The sequence below is a fragment of the Lepidochelys kempii genome, chromosome 4 (genome assembly GCF_965140285.1).
Source record: "Lepidochelys kempii isolate rLepKem1 chromosome 4, rLepKem1.hap1, whole genome shotgun sequence".
NCBI classification, from domain to species: Eukaryota; Metazoa; Chordata; order Testudines; family Cheloniidae; genus Lepidochelys; species Lepidochelys kempii.
Genome location: NC_136383.1, coordinates 59,545,373 through 59,564,383, shown reverse-complemented (window position 1 = coordinate 59,564,383; position 19,011 = coordinate 59,545,373). Strand labels below are relative to the sequence as shown.

Here is a 19,011-nt window from a genome sequence, read left to right as displayed (position 1 = left end):
ACATATCTGAGGCATCCTCCATTCATCACACCTACCAGGCTGAATTTCCATAGTGACTATGGCCACAAGGGAAAAGCAGGTTAGGCAGGGAATAACACTTTGTTGTGTATGTATTAAAGATCCCCCCATACCTCAGTGATGAAAATACTAAAGTCAAAACTTTCAAAACCTATTAAGAATGCCTTGCATCTATTGTAACAGTGGTCTCCAAACTACTTGTGTCATACTAATCTAGGAAGTGAGGCTGATATAATACTCCTTTGCTGCCACTATGGCACTTCTTCACTGCAAAAAACATGTGTTCTTATCTCTATTAACTAATTTAGCTAAATCAGATTAAAATAGCAGTGACAGCAACTCTGCTTCTAACTTAAGTTAGCAGCTCGAGTTTAAGCCTTTATAGGAGTCTCGGGTTGAACTTGAGTTGCTAACCCAATTGAAATGCCATGTTGCTATGTCTTCATTGATATTTTAATGCAGGAGCTAAGAACACACACTTTTTTTACAGTGAAAACATACCTGTGTCTTTAATCTGTGCTATTCCTGTTCTTCATGTAGTTCTTGTCACTCTACAGTGAGTAATCAAAAGAGGTGGTTAAATATAGCATGTAAGTTTGCTTAAGATTTTACTTGTGGTATGGAGGAGAAAAAGATGTGGAAAAAAGACATGGATATGGAAAAAAGCAGAGAAGGAGTAAGAAAAACTGAGAGGGGATGGAAAGCATCAGAGAAGAAGAGGTGGAGGAAGGCAAGGATGAGGGAATGGGGACTGCCAAAGGCAGGGGAGAAGAACTCCAGGGGGGAACACACACACAGCATGTAGATGGAACATTTCTACTGTAATTAGGATGCAATAATTATGGAAACAATGCGGCAACAGAAAAATTTACTAGTTTACTGGATACAAATAGTGAGGAAACACCCAGCTCCCTGCAAACTCCATGGACACTCATGCATGCATCAATACTGACAGATCCACAGAAGTTGGGGAGAAATTAGATAGAGCTTAATGGATCCAGATATAATCCAGCCAAACATAGTCATTCAATGTGTTTCCTCACCAAATTGCTGGGCATTCAGGAATTTCCACACTGATTATATCTGAATACAGACTATTCCCATTTAGGCAGTGACTTGTGCTTGAAAACAGCAGGTTTTGTTTAGTTCCTCAATAACTGCCTTGCTTGAACATGATTCATATGTTTCCTTAGTAACTGCATGGACTGAATAGGACATGGCTTTTTTCCCCTGAATGTGCTGTGATTCAATAGGATCCAGGCATTTTCGTACTGAACATCTGTGACTTGGGAAGGATCCATGTGTTTTCTCAATGAATATTAGTGGAACTGGCAAGGCTCTGAATGTTTCCTTCTTGCTTCCATGTCTGGAATTATATATATAATCAATGCGTTTTGCTTCATCCAGCAAGATGAATAGATCTAGCTTTTACTCTGCCCCACCTTCTCTCTACAAATGACAGCAAGCCATGTTACAAAAATATGGAATAAAGGTAGGAGTAAATTCTCAAATATTCTATTCTTCCCCCATTAGTTAATTTCCCCCTCCTATATCTATCTATCTAATTTATTGATAGTACACAGAGAGAGAGAAAGAAATGTCAGAAATGAAATACCTACCACATCTGGATATGTGGAACTGTAACAACACTGGGGAAAAAATACTTCTCCCCTGAAGCTGCTATTTTAAATGACGTTATAGCAGCACTAGCCATTCTAAAGAGTATTGCCATCCCAGGAGTGGTGCTTAGGAAAGGGGTAAAATATTTGTAGTTCTTACCATGCTTGAAAAAGAGGCAAGTAGCAAAGAAGCCATTCTCCTAAGGGCCTAGCAAACACAAAAACTGTATTCTTTCATACCACCTGACCTATCTATAATATGTGCTCCTGCCACCTTCTTTTACTCACCCTGTTCTTGTTTATCCATGCCAAATTTGCCTTTTCTGAATGCCAGAAATGGTGAGATTCAGTACAAAGAAGGACTAGTAAGAAGAGCAAGACACCTGGAAATGTTGAAATATTGTCCTTAGCTTTCACAGAATGATAGATGCCACAGTTCTTAGCATAGATAGGGTGCTGTATGCTCTCAGTGTCACCATAGAAACATTAACAAATTAATCCTCATGAGATGCCCAGTTAGGTAGACACATGAAAAATGGGGAAACAGACAAAAGGTGAAATTCTGGCCCCACTGAAATCAAGGGAAGTTTTGCCAGTGACTTGAATAGAGCCAAGGTTCCACCCAGAGAGAGTTTAGAGCACTTGCTCAAATTTATTAGATATAGGATTAGAATTCAGGAGTTCCTGGCTACTAAACCTATGCTTAGTCTAGACCTCACAGCTATAAAATCCCAAGTCCCACAGTGTTTCAGAATAAACCACCTCTCCAACATCTGAAAAAAGATGCAGAACTTTCTGGGGACTAATGTGATTCATTTTAACCAGGAAAATGAGAAACTATTTTAGCAATAATCAATTTTGACAATTATTTTGTGACATTAAAACCAGAATAGCTACTGCCAAGAGCAGCAGGGTTTTAGAAGTTGTGGCAAAAGATAATGTGACAGAAAAAAAAAAAAGGCTATACTGGATATTAAGTTTCACTTAACTTCGAAGTTATTTCTGGTAAATGCTTCCCTGCCGTGCTTTTCACTATTTACTGAGCTAATAATGGTGGGATAAAGAGCTAGCATTCACTTTATGGAAAATTTGGACCAGAATAATAAAGAGAACAAAAACTCGCTGAATGTAATAAAACTGTTTATTCTTGCAGATTTTTGCATAATTTAAATTCTCTCTTCTGATGAAGCATATTTCTGCATCTAAAAGTAGTAGTGTGCTTTATTCACTGCTTTCATTTAAAAGCTGTTCCTCCAGCACCCACCAAAAATCAATCTTTATAAAAGCCATCTCCAGGTTCAAGTTTGTTTTAGATCATTGAAGCATGACAAAATATTACACAATTTAGCAATACACAATAGCAGGGCTGATCACTGCAGGATTCACAAAAATGTAGTGATTTATTTGTATGAGTAGAAAGCCGAGGAAATATATCATCCTTCTAAGGTGCCTAGCCCCTGGGCTCTTAAGGTGTCACCATAACCGCCTACCTCGGGAATATATTTTCTCCTCATGTGGTTTGCACTGTTTTTGTGGTAAATACATTATTACACCACATTTATCTCAGACCTTTGTGTGGCTTCCCCTTCTAGGAATTTAATAAATAAATTAGTGCAATATTGTTTACATGAATCACTGAAAAGAAGGCTGAGATCCTAACTACAGGGACTATACCTGCAATTTTATCCAGCTAATGGCTTTGTACAATTATTTAATAAAATTTGTGAAGTGCTTTGGGTTTCACTTGGCTGAAAGGCTCTATAAAAATGCTAGCTCATTATCAATCTGCACAGTCTGGAGTGTTACAATCTGTGAGCAAACTTCATTGCATTGAAATCATTAAGGCAGGAGACAGGAACTTCTCCCAGATTGTCAATTTTCTGTATTTTAAGAACCTCCAGTCTATCTTTCCCCCTAAATCATCATTTTCAAATGCAGGCACTGTTGTGACTTCGATGAAAATGAGAGCCCAAAGTCAACCCCTTCCGCCTGTGTCCTGGCCTGGCGGCTCTGCAAGAAGCTTGTTTTCCATCACTTTATTTAAATAGTTGTACAGACAGAATTAATGTGGTTTCACATCCCTGTGTGTACTTGCTCATTTTATCCCCACAAGCTAAGCAGTTCTTCTATTAACCCCACAAGCTAAGCAGTTCTTGTTTTGGCACAGATTGTCCCTCTATCCAATTGCATTGTCAGTGATTATTTTTGTGTCTGATCTATAAGGTTATTCAAGATAAACGTGCATAAAACCGTATTTCTCCCTCCGATTCCAAATCACTACTTTGCATGGATCACTTGATCGAGGGCCTGCATGTCTCTTCTAACGCTAGATTCAGGTTAGCAGGATCACGCTGTTGTGCTGTCCTTCCCAGAATCTCGCCTCCCAGCCAGAGAGGAAAGAAGGGGACAACTCCCTGCTGCAGTGCTTGCTCCAGCTATCCATAGGAGCGGAGTCTGCCCTTGTCTGAGAGCCGAGTCACATGGGAGGGGGTGTGTTTGCAGCTCTGCTACTCCTGAGACGTTATGGGTAGCAGGCGTCTCAACTGCGGCAGCAGCAAGGAAGCTGTCCCCTCCCGCCTCTCTCTCACACACTTGTTATTCCCCGCACCAACTTTGGCAGGTGTGTGTGCGTGCGTGTGGCTTAGAGGATTTCCTATTGCTCTGGCAACAGGAATAATGCACCTGACTCCGGCGGGGGGAAAGCGGAGCGAGGCGCGGATGCGAAAGAAATAAAGGAGGCGAGCGAGAAGAGGAGGCATCCGGCAGCAGCAGCGCTCGTGGAGGAGCGCACAGGCTGTGGCGGTGCGTGCGCGGCGAGGGGCCCCTGGCTGAGCCGTACGACTGCAAACAAACCGCTCCCGATGCTGAATTGGAAGCGATCCCCGTGTCATTGCACTGGGCTGTGAGGAGGTGGCTGAGGAGCACCCGCCGCTCGGATCCTCCCGCTGCGGGGAGACCCGGACCAGGGGCGCTCGCGTCTGAAACGGGGGGGAGCAGCGGAGATGGGGCAGCGGCCGCTGCCCCCGAGGGCGAGCAGCAGGTGCCAGAGGCAGCGGGAGCGGCCGCTCCCCCGGGGGAGCAGGAGACGCGGGGGCCCAGGGGCGCCTGGGGCCGGGCTGCTGGCGCTGCTCGCGCCCCTGTGGCTGTGCGCGGCGCGGGGCTGCTCGGCCCAGCTGTACAACCTGAGCCTGGCGGTGGATGAGGGGCTCCCGGCGGACACGCTGGTCGGGGACATCCGGGCCGGGCTGCCCCCGGGCGACGGGCAGCCCGGCGGCTTCTTCCTGTCGGAGGGGAGCGGCGAGTCGGCGCTGCTGGCGGATTTCCACGTGCAGCCGGACACCGGCATCATCCGCACGGCGCGGCGGCTGGACCGGGAGCGGCGGGCGCGCTACAGCTTCGTGGCGGCCACGCTGCGCGGGGAGATGGTGCAGGTGGAGATCGCGGTCACCGACGTGAACGACCATCCGCCCCGCTTCCCGCGGGACTCGCTGCGGCTCAACGTCTCCGAGCTGAGCCCGCCCGGCACCGCCTTCCGCCTCCCGGGCGCCCGGGACCCCGACGCCGGCAGCTTCGGCACCCAGGGCTACACGCTGCTGGCCGAAGGGCAGGAGGCGGCGGCGGAGGCGGCGGCGGCGCCGCTCTTCCAGCTGCGCTACGGCTCCCCCCCGGAGCCGCTGGACCTGGTGCTGCTGCGGCGGCTGGACCGGGAGCGGGCGGACTCGCACCGGCTGGTGATCGAGGCCTGGGACGGGGGCAGCCCGCGGCTGAGCGGCCGCCTGCGGGTGGAGATCCGGGTGCTGGACGAGAACGACAACGCGCCCGCCTTCAGCCAGCGCGAGTACCGGGCCCGCGTGCGGGAGGACGCGGCGCCGGGCACCGCCGTCTGCCGCCTGCGGGCCACCGACCCGGACCTGGGCGCCAACGGCCAGGTGCGCTACCTCATCAACCGCCGCCAGAGCGACCCCGCCGCCTACTTCGCCGTGGAGGAGCGGACCGGGCTGCTGCGCGTCAACCGCCCGCTGGACCGCGAGGCCCGCGCCCTGCACCGCGTCATCGTGCAGGCGCGCGACGGCGGCGCCGAGCCCGAGGTGGGCAGCGCGCTGGTCTCCATCGCCGTGCTGGACGTGAACGACAACAGCCCGGCCATCCACGTGCTCTACCTGACCGAGGGCGGCGGCGCCCGGCTCTCCGAGGCCGCGCGGCCGGGGGACTACGTGGCCCGCGTCTCCGTCTCCGACCCCGACGAGGCCGGGGACGAGATCGGCCTCACCCTGCAGGGCGGGGACGGCACCTTCGCCCTGCGGCCCGGCGGCGCCGCCGGCCTCTATTTCCTCTGCGTGGAGGGGCCCCTGGACCGCGAGAGGCGGGACCTGTACGAGCTGCGCCTGGCGGCCACCGACGCCGGCTCCCCGCCGCTCTCCGCCCGCGAGACGCTGCTGCTCCGCATCGCCGACATCAACGACCAGCCGCCCGCCTTCCCGCAGCCCCGCTACCGCGCCGCCGTCTCCGAGGCCGCCTCCCCCGGCACCACCGTGCTGCGGCTCAGCGCCTCGGACGCCGACGAGCCCGGCTCCCCCAACGCCCAGGTGCGCTACGCCCTGGAGGCGGCGGCGGGCGCCGCGGGCCCCGAGCTCTTCCACATCGACCCGCTGAGCGGCGTGATCAGCACCCGGCGCGGCCTGGACCGCGAGCGGGAGGCGGCGCTGGAGCTGCGGGTGGTGGCGCGGGACCTGGGGGAGCCGCCGCTCTCCGCCTCCTGCCTGGTGAGCGTCCTGGTGGAGGACGCCAACGACAACGAGCCCGTCTTCGAGCAGCAGGTCTACAACGCCAGCCTGGCCGAGCACGCGGGGCCCGGGCACTGCCTGCTGCAGGTAACCGGGCTGGGGGGCGGGGGCAGCGGCCCGCCAGGGCAGCCCTGCTGGGGCCGGCGCAGGCGGGGAGTCTCGGGGCAGCTTAAGTATCTTCTCCGGAGACACCTGGGTTCGTTGGTACTGGCTGTGCTCAGGGGCCTGTAGCAGCCCTCTCCCTATGTAGGGACAGGGAGCATCCCTGTGGGGGGAGGCATGGGGGCAGCAAGCCGCCTTGGCAGGGTCTGCATCGGGCTCACACTATGGCTGATGTAGAAAACCGCACCTGTTGTGTCCCCTAGGCACGGTTGCCAGAGAGTATTTGCATGCATCTGATGAAGTGGGCTTTAGCCCATGGAAGCTTATGCTTAAATAAATTTGTTCGTCTCTAAGGTGCCACAAGTACTCCTTGAACTCCTATACTGTCAGCTTAACTGTTGTCACGCCCAAATCGCAACATCCCCCTCCACGGGCTTCTGGTTTCAAAACATTGCACACACACTGATTGTAAGGCATAACAGTTTTCTTCCCGCTTTTCTCATTAATTCGTTGTAAGAAGGAAGCCAAAGAAATAGTTTCCTTTTTGCAAACACTGTCACATTTTAAAAACTGGTAGGTTATGTTGGTGACTTGGGGTAAACCAAGGAAATTCACACACAAAATCCTTCCTTCCTGGGCCTCTCTGGAAAACTCCTATAGATTAGGATGCAGAAAACATAGAAAAGGGGCATCTTCAGCATGATACACCCCTTTTGCCAAGTACCATTGAAGATATGCTGTAGAGTTGGGAAGGTATGCCTCGCCATGTGTTTCTGGAGTGTCCGTTATCCTCAACCATGCATGGATTCCATAGCAGAATTAACCCTGACAGTCAATATTAACTTCACTATGCGTCTGCTTTTTCTTTCATGAAAAGGGATTTCTGGAGGAATGGACTAGCTGCAGAGATCCAAGGCAGCACAATTCTATTGACGTTGGTCTTCTGTGGAGCCAAAGAAAGGCACAAGGATCTCTTGAGGTTGTACAGGAGGCTCTGGGTTTTGCCATGTGGGCAGAATCCTGTAACCATTCCATGTGAGTGAGGCAAACTTTGGTCCTCAGAAGAACAATCGTTTTTTGTGCTCCTTGTGGTTTCTCTGGGGGAAAAGTCTTTCTGGTCCCAGACTGTTTTTCTAAACATTCCACAGACCCGGGGAATACATATTGTTCTTTCTCTTCCATAGTATCCTCCAGGCTTTGCATTACCATTTGCTATATATGGTATCATAGAACAGAATTATTTTTTGACAGAGTCATGGCTTCAAGATGTTTGCGTAGTTGTGGTTCTGTTGGTACAAGATGAACAAACTGAAAATGGGGGAATGAGCTATTTTTGCACCAATCTTAAGTGTTTATTTTGTACAGTATGCAGGCACTTCATACTGGTTGCTTTAGAAATTAAAATTATCATCGTATTATTAGTTGCCCTCCTCAGGATTGACTGCTTGGGTGGTCTTGGTGAGCTAGTTTTATGGAGGATGGTGTAACATAGAGTTGGCTAGCTTTTCAACACGAATGCAGTAAAATACGTTCCAACATTAAGGCCTGAACCTGCAAACACTTATACAGGTGAATAACTCCTCTCATGGTTTCAGTAGGGCTGCTCACATGAGTAAAATAACTCATATCTGTAAGTATCTATAGGATCTAGCCCATTGGATGCAACTAAAAAACAAACAACAAACAATCAAATTCTCAAAAAATACAGAATAAACTGCTGATAGTGATCTTGACCCTAACTGGAGCCATAGCAGGTAAAGAAAACAGGAAGGAAAGCTCACAGTAAGTATACTTTCCTTGGCTTCATGTGTTGCAACCAGGGTTTATTCACACCATATTTCTGCTAGTGGAATCCTTTTGCTCCAAAGCCTTGTGGGGTTTTTCCTAGTGTTTGGTCTCTTTACCATGGAGATGTGCTTCCAATTAAATCCTAGTTGTAGCATATGGATCACATGAGTGATAGATTTTCCCATGTGTGCTTTCTGTCAGCAAAGTGATGAAGTATTTTGTATCTGATCTTTATAGCTTTAATTGTATTCATTTTAATATGAACTACAACCTTTGCAAAAAATTAAAGGAATGTATTATTTGTCTTCAGTAGTGGCCACAGTGTGGTAAGCACTGCAATTAGTGCATTTTGTTTTATAGATGGTGAATGCTCTGAATAGCAAGGGCAATTGGTTGGCATTCAACACAAAACTGACTTGACTTATCCTCTGGTGCTCTTCATTTCAGCTCCTCCATAGTTATGCTATCTGGCTTCTGCTCTGGTTTGGTGCCACCAAATACATCATTTTACAACATCACCTACACCATTTTGAGCCTCCATTCAATGATAAGCACTTGCCCCAATAGAGCTTAGCTAAATGGTGTATTTATTGCATTGGGTTTTGTGAAGTGTTCTTAAAAAGATTTAATTTGTATCTCTTGGCATGTAAAAACTCTTTGACACTAGGGCTAGATAATAAACACAGAGTCCCTATGAGCTGGTTCTAATGGTAGTTATTACTGAATGATGGATTCTGAAGCTTTGCTGCAGGAAAGGAGCCAGACAGGATGACATGAGGGAACTGAAATGAAGGAAAAAGGAATAGTTAGCTTTGCAATATGATCATGAAAGTTTACTTGCCAATGAACAAGGTCAGTTCACTGACCTATTACCATGATGATTAATGCTATTTTTTTTTTTAAAAAAAGATGTTTTACTTTCCCGTCAAACAACTACTCCTCTACAAGTGTGGTTGAGTAGAATTTTGCAAGGCTGTTGTTTTCAAAATATCCACATCACAATTGGTATTTGGGAGTCTTGGCTTATAAAATTAGCATTTAAAATGCAGTTTGTGTTTTAAACGGTTAGCTCATTTTAGCATTCAAGTGTGCTGCAATAAGCTCTTTATTGAAGATGGTAACCTTTAAAACCAAAAACTTCTTCCACTCAAACTCCCTCCTGGTTACAGGTCACATGAGATGTTTCCTGCTGGCTTCATGCTTTGGGAAGCAAATAGAAAAGCTGGCAAAACCATTTGAGGAGTTTATCTGCTGCTAGTCAGATACTTCAGCCTCATTAGGGTTGCCAAGTGGTAGCAATAGCGAGGAGGATTGCAGCCAGCAGTCCATGGTGCTGAAGGAAAGTTGTTTTTTTAAATTGATGTGGCCTCAATCTACAGTAGGAACTGATTATTCCTGACATGTATTTAGTCATGTATATATTACCATCCTCAAGGAGGTGCGGAGACTAAAAGAAATGTAATATACATACTTATTTTTTTTAAAAAGGTTTAAATGTACTAGTGGAGAATGAGGGTTTTCCAGCGGGTCATTCAAACGTCAAATGTACCGTATATGTTGACTGTCACTGCACTGTTGTAACTATGAGTAGAGCTTGAAAAAATTGCCATGTGCCTATCATAGGTATAGGACTAAATCTATTAGCCAGAGGTACACACAAAAGATAAGGTGGGGCCCAACAGCAAGGTTCCGCGGGAATGCTGCAGTTAAGTCCAGACATTTCCAGCTGCTAGGAATGAGGAGGGTGCTGGGATTTTCACATGGGTGTTGACCCTGGATTCTAGTTGAGGGCTAAATTTTTCTCATCACTTTGCCTATGTCTAATCCAGTGTTTCCCAAACTTGGGACGTCGTTTGTTCAGGGAAAGCCTCTGACGGGCCGGGCCCGTTTGTTTACCTGCCGTGTCCGCATGTTCGTCCGATTGCGGGCTCCCACTGGCTGTGGTTTGCTGTGCCTGGCCAATGGGGGCCACGGGAAGTGGCGTGGGCCGAGCGACGTACTGGCTGCCGTTTCCTGCAGCCCCCATTGACCGGGCACAGCAAACTGAGGACAGTGGGAGCCGCGATTGGCCGAACATGCGGACACAGCAAGTAAACAAACCGGCCTGGCCCGCCAGGGGCTTTCCCTGAACAAGCAGCGTCCCAAGTTTGTGAAACACTGGTCTAATCAATTGTGAAGCTTCAAGCTAATGGCTTGGACAATTGACTGTGTGAAAAAGCTTTTTTATGCTCTCTTTCCCACCCTCCAGAGCCTCCTGGCTGTCTTAAGGACGATGGGGCTGTTTTGTAGTAACTGCTCTCCCAGAGATTTCCAGCTGCAATTAATAGTGGGGAGCGGAAAAGTCTCTATTTTTCCACCCCTCTCCTAGCCATTTTCTTGGGGCCTATAAGCCCAATATCTGACTTGTTACTGCTCATAACTTTACCAAGAACCTGCATGAAACTGACATCATTATTGATTGTGTCATTGCTGCTGAATAGAACCTTGATAAGTGAAGAATTTTGTTAATTTCACTTTGCTGCTGCTTGGCCAACTTATTAGCAGCAGAAATGGACTGAAGCTATCTGCATAATAAGGAATGCAGCTCTGCATTGTTTTACCTTTGGTTCACAACTGTAGGACCTAAAAACCATTTTTAAATAAAAATTTAAATTCTGCAGAAATGAATGGTTTAATCCCCTTTGCTCATCAGGGAAGTCTTCCCGCTCTGCGGTGATTAGATTTTTCAACCCAGGTGGGTAAAATATAGAAACCTCTTACTTTCTCCCCACTAAACTGATGACTGTAACAAAGAGCTATGTTCTAGGTCTTGCCAGTAGTTGCTCTACTCTACTACCCTGCTATAAATCTAGTCAGTCAGTAAATGCTGGTCATTTTTTTTCATCTGTATTCCAAATGACAAGATGTGGTCAAGAATTTTTGCCTGACAAGAAATTTTACTCCTGTTTTGATTGCTGTTTGGGTTTCCTTCATTTCAATTTTTTTCCTGTTCGAAATGATGTCTCAGAGACTAGTTGTGTGGCTGGTACTGGATCACTCTGCACCTAAATCTGCATTTGATTAATTTCACTTGCTTTACAAATATCCATAGCTTGAATGAACCTGCCCCTCTCATCTAGAAACAACGTAGGCTTTCAGTGCTCCAGTGCCTACCACCATGGGAAAATGCCATTAACTGTGCTTTAAGTGCAATCTCAGCAGCAATGAGAAAAATTTAAAACTTTGTTTATACTGATTCATTTTATTCAGGCAGATTTTCTTGCAAATCCAGCTAATTTAGTAGAAACAGTTACTCCATCTCTTGGTTAGTTATGGCTTCTGACACAATGTGGTGGTGTTCAGCAAGCACTCAGGTAGGTTAGAGAGATGCAAGTCAGCTATTAACTGCATAAACACAAAGATCAATCTGATCTGTCCTTACAATATCCCTGCTGCTCAGTGAGAGACAAAGTATTTTCTGGAAAATAAACTGAATTTATATGCAGCAGCTGATATAAGTTATTAATTCAAAAAAGCTGACAGCATAATGACTGCATCACTGAGAAAACAACTAGGTTGAAATAATTTAGAATCACCACCTGAAATCTAAACAAACAGGAAAAATCCTTAAAAGAGTGTGTGGGGGGAGGGGAGGGGGAACAAAACAGAAATGAATGGGTTATTGGATGTTGTGAAGTAGAGGGGAAAAGTATGCATTGAAATGCACAGAGTAAATTTGTTAGTTATAAATTTTGTGGGTTTTTTAAATTGTCATGCATATTACACGCAAGCCACTATGGGTTATAAGTACACTTATCTTAAACTCACTGTTTACTGGTGAGATGACGAAGCAGAAACAAAAGCAACAGACAACAAGATGAGCTCAGTAGGAGAGAAACTCTGTAAATGAAATTAGATAACACAAGCAAAAAGTGTTATATTAAAAACAAACAAGCAGGCAAAATACCAACCATCCCAAAACAGTGCTCCACTCAGCCTTGCCATCAATTGAGCCCTTAGTGCCTGGGTGAAAAGACCTGCATTTTCCCCCAAAACACTCTTCCGCTTGTGTGTCTCCAGCAGAGATTTTTATAGACCTTCCCTTTTCACATGAGTCCAGGGGGAGGAACTGAGAAGTTGGAATAAACTCTTTTTATGTACTGGAGACTAGGTAATGCCCCTGTACCTTCTCCTACTCGGCCTGACAAATATGTGGCCCACAACACAAGTGGTACCACTCCTCACCCAGCATGTGAAAATGAATTAGCATAGAAGTGTGCTGCTGCCAACCTCTTGGCATACAGTGAAGGAATAGAGCCAGATACTAGGAAATGATCCTGGCATTGGTATCTTCCAAGCTGCAAGGGCGTTATCTGTGGAACTGGTCAGTAATAGGTTGACTAAATGCTTTTGTCAAATGGCAATTGTTGATCTGAAACCAGGATGGATAAAAATCAATGATTTTAAAAAAATAAATAAATAAATTGGTTTTTAATGTAAATCGGATTTTTTTGATAAAATGCTTTTTTAAGATACATTATAGTTCAAAGATATCTCATCATGGAATAGGGATTATAAATTCTAATTCTATAGTATGAGACCATATATTCATGTAATGTTTAAGAAAAGTTTTGTAAATAAGTTCCAAAAGTTCATGGATTAGGGACCCAATCTTATGGGGTTCCAGGGGCTTCTGTATAGATTATTTAGGTTAATCTTTCTATCTACCCAATGGGACTCAGGGCTCAGTCTCGAAGATACCATCAGAGATTCTTAGTTTTGCAGTTCTCAAACTGTGGATTTGTGTCTCCAGAGGTAACATGCTTGTGTAGCAGCAAAAATGTTTTAAAATAAATAAATAAATAAACATAGAGAGGTGAGAAATAACAGACCTCAACCCTATTGTCCCTCTGAAAATTTGTGTACACAGAGTCAATCCCTTTCTCTAAAAGTGCAGACTTTCAAAGAGGTCAGTGAATAGAACATTGTTGGGGGCAGAATAGATCTGGACAAAGAGAAGAAGTCTGGAGATAAAGGTGAGCAGGGAGGGACAGGCAGTAGAACTAAAAGTGACACTGTTTTGAGCAACATATTCCAGAAGTCTTGAGGTCTTTCTGAGTGTAGCCTTCATTGATTTGAGATCTACCATACCATTCCCTTACTAGAAGGGAAAACCTATAATGGCAGCAGGCCGTAAAAGAGACCCAGTTTGTGAATAAGAACCATTCAAGAAATATGTTTTCTTGTGATGCTTTAGAGAAAGTCACACCAGTGAACAAGTGGAAGGCACTTAAGTGGATTCAGAGACTGTTGAAGTGATAATCTCACTGTTAACAGCAGTAGCTTCTTCTGCCAATGTTGAAATAATATTTTCTTACTTTGGACTAATTCATTCCAAATTGAGAAATCGTTTGGGACCTGAAAAAGCAGGAAAGCTTGTTTTTCTTTTCCAGATTATGAACAAACAGGAAAATGAAGGTGAAGATGATTCAGTTAGCTGCAGAAGCCAGTATTTTAAGTTTCTCATGTTGACCTAGTTGACATTGATTTAATTTTTGTTATTATAAAAAAAATTTCATATAATTATTTTAGTTAAAAACAATTTTAACAAAAACAAACCTGATTTTAAAAAACTTAAATGATTAACTAAATTCAAAAATTCACATGCTTGTTTTGTTAAAATGTTATATGTTTGCTGTTGAAGGAAAAAAATCCAGAATACATAATGTTGTTGTTTTAGTTAAATAAAACAATTCAAATGTCTGTCTGGTGATGTTCTCCTCCTAATACAGCATGGCAAGCAAATTCTCCAAATATTAATGATTAACCTGTTGAATTGGAGATAGTTCACCTCCCAATGACTTCATAATTATCTGCTTCAGTTACCTTTGGTAAATGAAATAACCAACAATCATTCATTTTCTGATACAGCTGTAAAACTAATCTGAAAAGTTTTCAAAATAAATCTCTTTAAAAATGTATAGTGTGTACCTTCTAAAAATGAAACCTACATCTATCTCTGAGTTGTGAAGAATATGTTTTATGGTTATAACAACCAACAAGAATGCACTTTTATGTAGAAATCCATGATTAAATCGAGTCTTCCTGACTAGTGATTTAAATCATGATTTAAATCAATTTGATTTAAATCAGATCCACCCTGCCTGAAACTGGGCTGAGTTTGACAAATTCCCCAACTTGTAAAAGATGCTGAGGGGAAAAATGTTTCAAAGTCAAAGTTTTCCAGTTCAAAATGACTTTTTGTTTCAACATTTAAATTAATTAGACTGAAAAAGATTTTTAAAAAGCTGAAATCCAAACAAAACATTTCAAAATTATTAAAACCAAATGGTCTGATTGACTGAAAACAAACAGCTCAGTGTGTGTATATTTTTGAAATTTTGAATTTTCATCTTGATTCAAGATAGCTCTCAGAGTTTGAAAAATTTTCCTATTTGTGGGCCAGAAAAACTGTTTCCTGTCCAGCTCGAAGGGTAAGGGTGATAAGGGTAAAGTGGGTCAGAGGTGGTAATAGCACAGCATCCATAGCTCTATTGCCTATTGCACCGGCCTCTTTTTCTATCATAATATATAATGGTGGAGGGAGCATGGGAGGGTGCACTTCCTGCACAGCATGAATCTCCACTCTGGCAATTCCTGTGTGTCAGTGCACAGGGGGAGGCTGGGGATGGGATGAAGCCAGAGGATCTGCCTCTATATAGTTCCTCACAATTCCCCTCCCCATGGGCCAAAGAGGCTCTCAGAGAAGAGCCTGCAGATCTCTGAGTGGTGGTGAGGATTCCTCCCTGTCTGTGCCCATATTTCACTCCAGCGCCAGCTTGGTTACTTAGGCTATGGGTTGCCCTGTAATGATTTGTGCTGAATAGATTTAGACTGAATGATACATGCTACAGAATCATACCATAAGCATTCAATGTTAACATAAATGGGTAATTTGCAAAGTATTCTACTACAGTTCTGTGAGCCTCAGTATTGTGGGTGTTGACAAACTAGCTCTCTTCTGAGCTGTTCTGCTGATCGTAATGTAGTGCATTGAGGAATGAGTGGAAGTCTTACCTTTAAATTTCCTTGCTAATGTAGGTTTAAATCAGTCTCTTAACTTTATTTTGAAGCTTTTTTGAATGCTTCTGAATGCTTTTCAATATTGTGAGGAACTGTACTGCTGCTTATGGAGTTTTAGTGTGGTATGTGTCAGAAAACAGTATTAACTGACATGCCACTATAGTCAAGGATCTGTCATTGTTTCTAGTCTTCGCTGACTGCGTGTGTGGGGAATATAACATTTGTCTCTTTCATACACAACAGGCTGAAACTTGACCTGTAAATTTTCATTTAATTAATTCTGTTTAAGTACTTTTCTGCATACCTGACACTAGGATTCATTTTCTGGTGCATTAAGAATATAATATATTTTGTATCCTAAAATGTACCTGGTAACTTCCTTTGATGCAAAACCTTTTCCTGATGGGATTTTGCAAAGCGAAATGTTTCAACCCGTAGCAAGGTTACTAAATCAAATCCTGACATAAATTTGTCATGGTAAGCTCTTCAAGGCAGAGACAGTGTTATATTTTATGTTCTATGAATGTTTACAGTGCTATATAAGTGTTTTAGTTGTAATATTAAAATGTATTATTTAAAAATGTGTTTTAGGATTAATAATTAATATTAGTAAGTGCTCTGAATATGTAAAGGTCCGTGTAAATGTTGTTTTTATTATTTATTGATGCAGTAACAGCAGTGGCTTTGAATGGTGTAGTAGTCAAAGAGTCAGGTTTGAAATACCTAGTTTTCTGGGGGTTGATAGGTTGAATTGACTTATCATCCTTCTGAAGTTGGTCACTATGCATTTTATTGTGTGCCACAATGTCTGGAATAGCTCATGACTCAAAGTGCTTATGTCAGGGTAGACACCCCAAAGTAACATTGTGTTCTATAATTAGATTTCACCAAGCCAGTGACAAATGTGAACTCTTGGATCACTATACCAGTCTTACCATAGAGTCATAGACAGTCCCCTTAGACACTCCAGTTTATCTTGCCACATAGACAACCTGGTTGCTTACACCAAAAACCAAATCACATTTAGGTTGCTTCCAGTTGCAAGAGGCCAGTCACATACCCCAGATCAATTGGTACTGTAGGTCTTACACCAAAGACAATACTGGTAGCCAATTTTGTGGTAAACTAACTAACTGTTTATTACCTGAGAAAAGGAAGTGAGAATTATTGAGAGGTTAAAGCTGGTAAAATATATGCATAGTGAGTCACAGTTTGTAATTGCAAATAGTGGCAGTGATGTAATAAACTGCCAGTGTTCCAAAAGTCTTTTTAGGGTACCCAGATTGTCTCTGGGGATCTCTGCTTTGCATCTGGTACACTTCCCTGTAAGAGTCCAAACAGTCCAGAGATCAAGGGTCTTTCCTTGAATCCATACTTATCACATCTTCTCATAGAAAACAAGCTGACATGGTGGCTAACCACAATGGCTTTTTCTTTGATGATGGAGAGTGAGGAATACATTTTGAGTCTTTAATCTCTGATCATCAGACACAATGACCACTTGCTTTGAAATTAGCACTTTTCTGTTAAAAGTTCTTCATTTGCATTCCACAAGGCTTCTTTGTCATTTGATGGGCTATTTAGTTACAAGGGTATACACAATATAAGTGTTTGCTACAATGTTATAATGGGATACAGATAGCTGAGAACAATGTAAGTAACATCTGACTCATTTTCATTAAGTTTAAACACCAAATACACTTCTATATTGAACAATCAGTTTGATCTATAATAAAATACAAGTGAATTGGCCTGGGGCTCTGGCACGAGCTTGCACCTGATCTGCTAACATCACATTGCATGAAGATCTTTTTAGTGAGATTTTAAAAAGTAAAGTCTTGTCTGCTCTAAATAGACATTAAAATCCCATGAGACCTTTTTGTTTTTTAAAGGTAGTGTTTCCCCATTACCTTTGCCCAAATGTCCCCTTCCATCAGTGTGGTGTAGTATAAGGTAAACTGATTGTTTGCCTGGATGCTGGGTGGTGTATAACAGTAGAATACTGTTTTTATTATGCAGTGTATAGGTTTCAGTATATGTCATAGATGTATGATTTAGAGTAAGCAAGAAAGTATATGGTGGAAAGGTGTATTATATAATGTTTTGTATTGTATATTGTATTCTAAACTATGCCCTGTACAAGAGCACAAGCACTCTTGCTGATTTTACAAGATATATTGAAATGTTCTCGATATCTGAGTGGAAGAGAGAATTCTTTGTATACACTGTACAGTCTGTCTTCTTGGTAAGTAGTATGTGTTTCATTATCTAGTGTATCATCTTCACACATTCAAATTAAATATGAAATAAGATTTTGGCAATTAAAATACTAAAAATTCAATATATATTAAGTTTGTATTTCAGAAGTGTGTTTCCTATATGCAGTGATATTTTCAAATATCTAACACAGCATATGCATTTTTTAGTATGGGAGATTCTGCTTGCTAAATCTTTCTTTCCTTACTCATGCAAAATGTCCATTGACTTAAATGAGAGTTTTGTGTGAGTAAGGTGAAACGGTATTGGTGCTGTATGTGTGCTTTCATAATATAGTAGTTTATAGTGTAGGTGATTAAGGCCCAGATCCTGGACTGTAGCTGAGTGCACAGTGCAACAAAGGAATGCTATGTACCACCTTTGCACTTTCTATAATGCTAGGGTGGCTCTGTGCCAGCCTGTTTCCTTGGTGTAAGTTAGAAGCTGGAGGCAGCTCTAATTTGTACCAGATGCCGTTGACCTCAATGGAACAATTGGCAGCCAGAGCTTGCTGGGGTATGGATAACCCAGTCATACCCCCTTTTCCCTGGGCTGTGCTTCCTATGTTGGTGTTGCTCGTAAGGTGGGTGTGGCCTAGGAAGCACAACCTCAACCCTGCACAGATTGAACCTCTCTAGTCTGGCACCCTCAGGACCTGACTGGTGCCGAACCAGAGAATTTGCCGAACCACGGGAGGTCAATGCAGAGTGCCAGTGGGCCTCCGCAGGCATGGGAAGTAGGGATGCAGGGGGTGCTGCAGCAACCCTGGGCTTTGCACCCAGCGTGGCCCCCTGCCTGGGGCCCCGCTGCCACCAGACCCGTGGGAAGTAGGGATGCAGGGGCTGCTGCAGCAACCCCCGCCCAGGGTCCCAGCCGTCGGCTCCGGGTCTTCCCCCTCTCTCCCGGAGTTTGAACGCCGCAAATCTGCTGTTCGTGGCTCTCCAGAAGCGCTGGGAGGGAGGAGGAGGAGTTGGTAAGTGCAGGGCCGCCTGTGCGCAGGGGGAGAGGAGCCAAGGGGGGCAACTTGATGCCGGTGGATGCTCCGCACCCACTAATTTTTCCCCGTGGGTGCTCCAGCCCCGGAGCACCCATGGAGTCGATGCCTATGCCAGACCACAGATGTTGCTGGACCATGGAGTGCCTGATTTGAGAGGTTCAGCCTGTACCACCAAAGGATTCTCATATATTGGGGGTAATTCTCCCCATCATGCTGTTCAGGGATAGAGTGTGCTGATGACTGCAACAAAGCCCAGGATCTCTACTAACTTGATGAAGTTCAACATAAAATAGTTAATTAATGTACCTACTTTAGTATATTGTGTTGTACAGTATAGCCACTGTGTGGCTGTTCGACATACAGGCCCAGATTTTTAAATGTATAG

At 44.3% G+C, this 19,011-nt stretch overlaps 1 protein-coding gene across 1 annotated transcript in view; it reads left to right on the top strand.

Annotated features, from left to right (window-relative positions):
• The first annotated feature begins 5,059 nt into the window (after positions 1-5,059).
• DCHS2 (dachsous cadherin-related 2) overlaps positions 5,060-19,011 on the top strand; it is a 232,076-nt gene continuing 218,124 nt past the window's right edge. The window contains exon 1 of the mRNA XM_073343187.2: positions 5,060-6,508. Within this exon, the coding sequence (XP_073199288.2) occupies positions 5,060-6,508 (1,449 nt within the window). The remainder of the gene's footprint in view (positions 6,509-19,011) is intronic.